At 55.6% G+C, this 9,460-nt stretch overlaps 1 protein-coding gene across 2 annotated transcripts; it reads left to right on the top strand.

Annotated features, from left to right (window-relative positions):
• Window positions 1-2,153: 2,153 nt before the first annotated feature.
• Bsg (basigin (Ok blood group)) lies at window positions 2,154-8,837 on the top strand. 2 transcript variants are annotated; one of them, XM_085692546.1, is made up of 8 exons: window positions 2,229-2,310; window positions 6,065-6,412; window positions 6,875-7,034; window positions 7,185-7,267; window positions 7,353-7,492; window positions 7,601-7,877; window positions 8,178-8,202; window positions 8,338-8,837. In XM_085692546.1, exons 1-8 carry the CDS (start codon window positions 2,244-2,246, stop codon window positions 8,399-8,401), a joined length of 1,164 nt encoding a protein of 387 aa, XP_085548672.1. In that variant the 5' UTR covers window positions 2,229-2,243; the 3' UTR covers window positions 8,402-8,837. The 2 variants fall into 2 exon arrangements, with proteins under 2 accessions (XP_048315442.2, XP_085548672.1); XM_048459485.2 differs by lacking the exon at window positions 6,065-6,412 and having other exon boundaries at window positions 2,154-2,310.
• The last annotated feature ends 623 nt before the right edge of the window (window positions 8,838-9,460 follow it).

Genomic DNA, 9,460 nt, shown 5'->3' with positions numbered 1-9,460 from the left:
TGATCTCCAGTACAGTAAAATAAATAAATGAAATGAAAAATATCCTGAGCTTTAGCCAAGTGGTGATGGCACACACTTTTTTTTGGGTGGGGGGGTTCGAGACAGGGTTTCTCTGTGGCTTTGGAGCCTGTCCTGGAACTAGCTCTGTAGACCAGGCTGGCCTCGAACTCATAAAGATCTGCCTGCCTCTGCCTCCCGAGTGCTGGGATTAAAGGCATGCGCCACCCACACCTGGCGGTAGCACACACTTTTTATCCCAGCACTCGGCAGAGAAGCACAGGATCTCTGAGTTCCAGGCCAGCCTGGTCTACAGAGCTAATACCAGGCCAGCCAGAGCTACACAGAGAAACTCTGTCTCGAAAAACAAAACAAAACAAACAAAGCAACAACAACAAATCCCGAGTTTTAAATACACAACAGATAATTCTCAATATATGTAAGTTCCAAACACTGGATGAAAAGGACCCTAAAAAAAGTTTTAAAATTATGACATTCAGTTTCATGGATTAGTTAGTTTGTGTTTAGTTGTTTTCTTCTTTTTTTAAATTTCATTTCATTTTATGTGCACAGGTGTTTTCCCTGTACGCATGTTTGTGCACCAACCATTTGTGTGCCTTTTGGTCTGAGGCAGCCAGAAGCAGGCATCAGGTCCCATGGAGCTGGGGTTACAGATGGCTGTAGGCTGCCTTGTGGGTGCGGGAGATTTTCAAGAGCTGTGCGGTCTCTCCATCCCTCCTTCCCTTTTCCTCAGGGGTGCTTTTTTGTTTTTGTTTGGTTTGATTTTTGTTTTTGACACATCTCATGCAGCCCAGGGTGACCTCAAACTGCCGGTGTACCCAAACCCCTGAACTCCTGATTCTCTGGCTTCTCCTGGGCTGGAAGGAATGTCAGGTATGCAGCACCATTCCTGAAGGCTTTCCACATTTTATCTGCTGACCCAGGCTGCTCTAGAAGCTGGAGTTAGGAGGTCAGGTGGCTAGGACAAAGTCAGACAAAAGGACTTCAGGAGGCTGCAGGCTGCCAAGGGTCAGAGAGGATACAGAAAAGTCTGGGAGGGGGCTGAGCCCCACTGTGTAAACACAGGCCCAGGCTTCCTGGCCAACCTTAAGTTTCCCAGAGGCCTGGACGTGTAGGGGGTTAGGAATTCCACACTTGGCCCTTTGATGCCAGCTGGCAGCTCCCCTGCCCTGGCCCTAGTTCTGCACGTAACTTGGAAGGCTTTCTCCATGAAGGCTTTGGGGATTCTGAGCAGTTCTGAGGCCCCCAAACCTCCGAGAGGCAGCTGAGGCTGAGTGTAAGTGGGTCCCAAGGCCCAAAGTGTTTTACCATGGAGTTCCGGGCCCTCTAACACAAGGCTCCTGTACTGGCCATCACCCTGTCCGTGATATGTCCTTCCTGGACATTTCAGAAGCTCCTGGCAGAGTGTGCACACACTCAAAGGAGCTGCTGACCCCTGAGGCTGTTACCAAACCCCTGGTTACTCCCACCTTCCCCTTTTATTTTGGGGGAGAGCTGGGTATGTGTTGCCTTGCTGATCTTGAACTCCAATGTAAGCGATCCTCTGGCCTCAGACTCCAGACTCTGGGGCAAATTAGACCCATAGTTGGTTTTTGTTTTGTTCTGATATAAGGTGTCTCTGTGGAAGCACCCTGGCTCTTAGAACTCACTCTGTAGACCAGGCTGGCCTCAAACTCAGAGATCCGTCTGCCTCTGCCTCCCAACTGTTGGAATTAAATGCGTGCGCCACCACTGCCCAGCTCAACTACAATTTTTTTTTTTTTTTTAATGAAAAGAAGAGTGGGCGGTGGTGGCGCACGCCTTTCATTCCAGCACTGAGAAGGCAGAGGCAGACGGATCTCTGTGAGTTCGAAGACAGCCTGGTCTACAAAGTGAGTTTCAGAACAGCCAAAGGCATGTGGAGAGCCCCTGTCTCAAAAGACAAGTGAGAAAAAAAGGAAAAACAAGGAGAAAAAAAAGAGAGAAAACTTACATCCACCAGAGGCCGCCCAGGCCCCAGGCCCCACCCCGTCGTGGGCGTGTCCTGCGTGGTAACGAGCCAGCGCCCCCACCCCCACCGAGCGGCCGCCGCTGAGTACGTGCCTACTCGCTGAGCGCCGGACGCCCCTACCTGCGACGCCGCGTGCGTGCGTGCGTGCGTGCTTGCGTGTCTGCGCGCGTGCGCGCGTCCCGCCCTCCCGTCCTTCTTATAGAGCCGCAGCGGGGTCGCGCTTGGAGGAGGCGACATGGCGGCGGCGTTGCTGCTGGCGCTAGGCTTTGCGCTCCTGGGCGGCCAAGGTGCCTCCGCGGCGGGTAAGACCTGGGACTCGGGTCAGGAACCTAGGATGAGCCGCAGATTTGGGGCGACCCGGTGGTGTAGGGAGCCACAGCCTTGGTTCCCGACTCGAGAAATAACTGGTTGTGGGTGACCCTCGAGTTGGCCCCCAACCTGGGCTGGGCGACAGGGTGGAGGGAGGTGATCCTGGGGATGCGGCCCTGGAGGGATAAATCTGAGGTTAGGGGTCTTTGGAGCTCTGGGGAGACATTCTAAGGTTGGGGGGACCCGTAGAGGGAACCGCCACCTTGCGGTAGTCCCCACCTGGCATGGGCTGGGAGGTAATCCAGAGGTTTTGGAGTACAGGAGTGGAAATGACCCCAGATTTGGGACAACTGGGGGTGGAAGGAACTGCCGTACTGTCCCCACTCCCGGAACAGGGTTGGGAGGTGACCCTGGGGGTTTGGAGGTACAGTAGCTATTATAATTGACCTCGGTTTGGGGGAGTTGGGAAAGAGGTGACCCTGAGGGACAATAAGGTGTTGCCTGGGACAACACCTCTGAGGTTGAGTGGTCATGGACAGAGCTATCTCTGTTAACACCTGGGCAGCAGGGCTGACTGAGCTGGGAGGTGACCCTGGAGATTGAGGACCTCCCACACTGATAGTCCTCCCACTTGAAAGACAGGGCTGGGAAGTTATCCTGGGGACTGAGGAAGCTACCACCGTGGTCCCCACCGAGGGAACATGTCAGGAAATGATCCCAAGTTTGGGGGACCTGGGAGTGTAATCTTGGTGTCCCTGCTCAAGGAACAGGGTAGGAGTGACAGTCCCTAATTTGGGAGTTAGATCTGCCTCTTTGGGGAGGATCAGGGTAGATGAGAGGAAGCCTTTCCTGAAAGGTTTGGGGGGGCCCATGGGGCTGGGAGACTAGGGTGGAAGGAGCTACCATTTCAGTGTATCCAAGCTTGGGGGGCCGGGCAGGGAGGTAATCCAGAAGATTTGGGGTACAGAAGTGCCTGGAAGTGATGTCTCCAAGTTTGGACCTGTGGGTGGCAGTGAAGTGACTGGGAATTGGGGAGGCAGTGTCTCTGTGGCTGTGGTGATGTGAGGATAATGAAAACCAAACACTTGGTATCTTCACCCAGGGGGAAAGGTTAGGGAGACAACCTGGGGGGAGGTCTTGGGGACAGTGTAGGGGGATGGAACGGAGGAAGGTGCCACATTGCTGTGTCTACTTCCTGAGTACAGGACACTTCCTGGGGAGTCTGGAAGAAAGAGAGTAAGTTGGCTGTGGGGTGGGGGGACAGCTTTGCCTGTAAGTAGTTCCCTCGAGTCTTGGAGGATGTGGATTTGAAAGGGGTTGAGAGTTGAGCCTGTATTCTTGGGGTACAAAGGTGCCTGGAGATGTTGTACCCCAGGCTTGGAGTAGAGTCTGTGCCCCTGGCGTTGTTATCTTGGTGGGGAGCTCCTGAGAGTGGAAGTCTCGTAGGTCTCCTCAGGTGTTCCCAGCTGTCCCTGTCCTCACTGGAGTGAGCGTCCAGGCTGGCTGTTCACTATCCCTGGTCCTTGGCCAGGAGGACTCCCCTGGAGTGCAGCTTGTGAATGACCGTGCTTCACAGGCCTGGGGACTGTTGAATCATCATTCTGGACAAGATTGCCGGTGGCTGAGGCCCCACACACTCAGTTGGCTCCTACCCTGGAATCTGGCCCATTCTAGTCTTAGGTTTTTGCCTGGTTGGGGCTCAAAAGGGAAACTGAGGCCCTAAGGTAGGGAAGGCTGGTGTTCAAGGTCACAGCAAGGTTGATCGTGGAAGGCAGTGTGGCAGGCCTGGAGCACACAAGCTGCTCTCCTGCCTATTCCAGACAGAGCTCTGCCAGAAAATTGGGGCACATGGCTGCCATCCCCAACAGCAATGGATTTGGGAGGGGGCTGTGCCTGGCAGCAGTGCCCTGGGTTAATCCTGACCTGCTTTTCCTAGTCCCTCTTCCTTGTCATCAAAACATCTTGGGGTGCCCCATGAGGCTGGCTCTCGGGTGCAGATAGCTGTCCCCGGCAAGGTGGATACAGCTGATAAACTGCCCTGTCCCGGATGGGGAGCCTAGCTGGAGTCCCCCACCCTGCCTGGGCACAGGTCCAGTGGCTTCCTGCCAGGGGTTAAGCAGACCTTTGCAATGCCCAGGAGCCAAGCACAAAGTGTAGCTTGCGGGCAGATTCCAGCCCTTCCTGGGAACAGCCCCACAGTCAAACAGCCTGGGCAGGGCTCAGGTCAGGCAGCAATGTGCCATTTTTACTGTCTGCTGCACATGGGGCAGGGCTTCACCTAGAGGGCCTGTGTGGCGTGGGCATTCCTGTTTTGTTTTTCTGATTGTCTGAGGCTGGGTTGGACACTGGGGCCTTTTACAGTTCCACACAGCCCGGAGTACACCTGCTTTCCCAGTGACCACCTCGGGTGACGAGCCTCCAGTCCGGGTCAGCCCTGGGTAGCAGGACACTAGGTGTGGGCTGCCCTCCAGAGCAGTGCCCCCTTCCTGCACCCTGGAGTGCTGGCTTGTTTACCCATGGCCCAGTCTGGCCCTGCTCCCACCCTGCTGTGAGTGGGCAGGGAGGATGGTGCTGTTTTTAGACAGAGGTAACGGCTGAAAGCTGCGGGCTGCAGGTCACGTGGCCAGACTTCCAGCTTGACTTCTCAAAGGCCCTTGTGGAGGCTCCTAAGGTTGGGATCAGAGTTATTGGTCATGCCTAAGTAGCGTAGATGGTACCTTTCCAGAGGGCTACCCTCACCTGTGTCTAGACACTGTGGGGGTCGGTGACAGATGCCAGGAATGCCACAGGCCTTCCTGCATCCCTGAGACTAGATCGTGGTCTCCCTAGTGGGTCCTAATGGCCTACCTTGTGGCCATTCAGCTGGTCCCTGGAACATGGCAGCCATGTTTCTGATGGACGATTCTCAGTGTCTCTTCAGAAACCCTGCTGGGGCTGTGGTCCTGGGGGCACCTGTCTTTCCTGACTGGCAGCCCTAGGTAAGCTGATATTGATACAGACATCCTGGAGCAGTGGGCAGGGAAGGGAACCAAGGGAAAGGGCCAGGCTTTGGCCTCTCCTACCCTGATTCTTGCCACACCTACTCGCCCAGAGCTCTGGGAGATCTCAGCTCTGGAATGTAGGTTATTAGGAAGCCCGCCTCACCGTCACTGCTAACTGTGTGTGCCTTGGGGCCACCTCCCAATACAGGGCCTCAGGGCCTAAACCCGTATGCTTGTACCTTCAGACACATCCACATCCATGCCTTATGTAGGCATGCAAGGACCTGCCTTCCCCTGGGACATGTGTTTGAGGCAGACATACAGGTCTGAGTGTCCTGGGTCCCTTTGTCCTGTCTTACTTTCTCGTTTTGGAGACAACTTTTTTGTCCCTCTGGTCTCAAACTCCTGGCAGCCCTCCTGCCTACACCTCCCATGTGGGGGAGTTACAGGTGAACCACAACACCTGGCTCCTGTCTTCTGTTTTTCTTTTTAACATTACATTTGTGTATCTGTCGATTGCACACAAGCCCTTCTACCACATGAGTCTTGAGAGTTGAACTCAGGACTTTAGTCTTAGTGGCAACCACCTTTGTCCAGCCATTTGTGTTGTGTTTTTCCACCTAACTTCTTCCTTCTCCCCACAAGCTGAAAGGAGATGGTGTTTGCTGAGTTTGCCGCAGACCAGGCCATGTGGTAGGCCCTGGTGGTTGTCCTTCCTCCCTGTCTTCCCTCCCTTGTAGTAACGGGTGCTAACGCTTTCCCATAGCTGGCTTCCTCAAGGCGCCACTGTCCCAGGAGCAGTGGGCGGGAGGCAGTGTGGTCCTGCACTGTGAGGCCGTGGGCAGCCCCGTCCCTGAGATCCAGTGGTGGTTTGAAGGGAATGATCCTAACGACAGCTGCTCCCAGCTCTGGGATGGCGCCTGGCTGGACCGCATTCACATCCATGCCACCTACCGCCAGCATGCGGCCAGCACACTGTTTGTGGATGGGCTCACCGCAGAGGATACAGGCACCTACGAGTGCCGGGCCAGCAGTGACCCTGACCGCAACCACCTGACCCGGCCACCCAGGGTCAAATGGGTCCGTGCCCAAGCGAGCGTGGTGGTCCTTGAACGTGAGTGGCCAGGACACCTGTTCCCTGTTCACCCCATGTGCCGCTCAACCCTGACTCCCTCTCGGTAGAACCAGGTGCTACTCTACCCTACCTGGGGACATCCCTGTCACCTTGCTGTAGGAGGATCCTGGGCTCCCATCCTGTTGTCTCTGCACCTGCCCTCCTGGTGTTTGTCTAGTTGGGGTGGGGTCTGCTGCCTAAGTGTTCACTCTGACTGCTGCAAACTTGAGGGGTCGAGTCAGGTGGCAGGCTCCCCAGAACCTGCTGGGGACTGGTTTCCAGTTCTGAGTGAAGGAAACGTGAGGTACCCACACGGTTTTGTTACATGGGCGCTGGGCCCAGTGCTGCCCCTGAAACGCATAGCTGGGGGCAGCAGGCGGGGTCGGGGACTGCAGAGTGTCATCCACTGTGTAGGGCTGAGCCCCTTAGATCCTCAGCTGACTTGTTCCTGTGGCTTCTCAGCGGGCACCATCGTAACCTCTGTCCATAATGACGGCTCCAAGACATACCTTACCTGCGCTTTGAACAGCAGCAGTATCGTTGACATCGTTGGCCACCGCTGGATGAGAAATGGCAAGGTGCTGCAGGAGGATACGCTGACTGACATGAAGATGCAGTACATGTGAGTCCATGCTTCTCGGGTGCTAGGGCTCCACGTGGCCTTGCTGTGTAATGTGAGAGGCCAAGGCCCAGTGAACTGTACAGAGCCTGTGTTGGGAGGGAGCCACCATACTTGTGGGCTCCTTAACCTCAACCATTCTGCCTCCCACAGGGTGGACACAGATGACCGCTCTGGGGAATATTCCTGCATCTTTCTTCCTGAGCCCGTGGGCAGGGGTGACATCCATGTGGAGGGTAAGCTGGGTAGCCAAGAGGTAGCTGTGCATGGCCAGGGGCAGTCAGCAAACTTGGGCACCAGGCTCTCGCCTCATCCTCACAGGGCCTCCCCGGATCAAGGTGGGAAAGAAGTCGGAGCATTCCAGTGAGGGAGAGAGCGTGAGGCTGGTCTGCAAGTCTGAGTCGTCCCACCCTCCTGTCACCGAGTGGACCTGGTTTAAGACCTCTGACTCTGGGGACCAGGTGAGGGCTGTGTAGACAGTGCTCCACTATGGGGCTGTGAGGGATGTGAGGCCGTGGGGGCCATGCGGGAAAGGCTGTGGCAGACCTTGACGAGCCCTTCTTCCCCAGCTGATCACCAATGGCTCCGAGAGCAAGTACGTTGTGATATCCACAGAGGAGAAGTCAGAGCTGACCATCACCAGCCTCGACATCAACAGCGACCCTGGCACCTACGTGTGTAACGCCACCAACGCCCAGGGCAGCGCTCAGGAGAGGATAACGCTGCGTGTGCGGAGTCGCCTGGCCGCCCTCTGGCCCTTCCTGGGCATCGTGGCCGAGGTCCTGGTGTTGGTCACCATCATCTTCATTTATGAGAAGCGACGGAAGCCAGACCAAACCCTGGACGGTGAGCATCCCTGGGTCTTGATGAATGGTTGGGGCACTTCTTGCTGTCAGCCTGGGGAGAAGGTGATCTGCTCATAGCTCCCCCTCCTCTCCCCTCCGTCATCTGGCCACAAGCTAGTGTCCGTTGTGGGTTGCATGGCGAGCCTGGGGTTTGGGACGTGTTGGCCTCGCCATATGTTGATCACTTTGAGGGTGGCAGTCTAGGGCACTTCTGTTGAAGCCAGGGAGGGAGGACGGCAGCTGGAAGAGCTGCGTGGATGCTGACGCCTGTCCTCTCTCTTTCATGTGCTGCTCGTCACAGAGGACGACCCTGGTGCTGCTCCACTGTAAGTCCAGCTTACTGTGTGCTTGGGGAGCTGCTGCTGGCTGGAAAAATGGTGGGGGGGTGCCCACTGTTGGAACAGTGGGGCTGAGGCCAGCCCTGTGCCCCTCAGTGCTGAGCTCTGTTTTTGTTTCCTCAGGAAGGGCAGCGGGCATCACATGAACGACAAGGACAAGAGTGTACGCCAGAGGAACGCCACCTGAGTGGCAGAGCAGGCGGGGGTGGGGGCACCTGGGACCTGACCCCAGCCAGTGTCTACCTCCACTCTTGTGTCCCATCTTGTCCCAACCCGAGCCTACCCACCCCAGCCTGGGTGAAGAGAGCCTCACCTTGCAGAAAGCCCACCTGGAAGAAGCAAGCCGCCCACAGCACCCCTGTTTCTAGTTTAAACTAAACAAGGTTTCTATGTAGAGAATCTGTTCCTTAGGGGTTTTTTTGTTTTTGACTTTTTAAGCGTGTCACTATAGCCCTGTGTAGTGGGGGATGGGGCCTTGCCCTTGGCCATGAGGGAGAGACAGGGTAAGCTCTGACTTCTTGGTGGAGGGAGACTACCTGGTCCCTGTATGGGACAGCCCATCCCCACCATGGACAGCATGGCTGGGCCTGCTGGGACCCCACAAATAAAGACCTACCCCGCCATGTGTGTGTTCACTATGTGGGCTTCCAAGAGCCCATCATAATGGGAGAGAGGGTTGCCATCAGGGACTGGAGAGGGATGTGGTTGATCAGTGCTTAGAATGTAGACGGTGAAGGGTGTCGTTCCTAGGGCAGTGCCTCGTGGTGACCTCAGCCATAAAATTTTCATTATTTATATAGTATCCTGCCTGCAGGCCAGAAGAGGGCACCATCTCTCATAGGTGGTTGTGAGCCACCACGTGGTTACTGGGAAGTGAACTCAGGACCTCTGGGAGAGCAGTCAGTGCTCTTAACCGCTGAGCCATCTCTCCAGCACCTCATTGCTTCTTCTTAAGTGATTTTGCTACTGTTTTGAATCAAAGTGTGGCTATCTGATACACCGCCCCTGTGAAAGGGCCTTTCACTTGCACAGAGGTGAGAGCCACACTGCCCTAGGGTATCTGAGAAAAGCTGGCCTCTTGAGGGTGCTGTTGACTACACTGGCATCCTGTGCTGCCCTCTGGCCTAGTACTGATCCAGCTGTTGGACACCCACTTTCTAAGAAGTGATGGGTTGTGGGAGATGGGCGGGTCCTGGGTACTTGCTGGATCCACAGGATGGACAGGTAGTTTCAAACCAAGCTGGCT

This window comes from Myodes glareolus, chromosome 8 (genome assembly GCF_982192425.1).
Source record: "Myodes glareolus chromosome 8, mMyoGla1.1, whole genome shotgun sequence".
NCBI classification, from domain to species: domain Eukaryota; kingdom Metazoa; phylum Chordata; class Mammalia; order Rodentia; family Cricetidae; genus Myodes; species Myodes glareolus.
The sequence above is the reverse complement of the archived record's forward strand: the minus strand, read 5'-3'. Positions and strand labels throughout refer to the sequence as shown.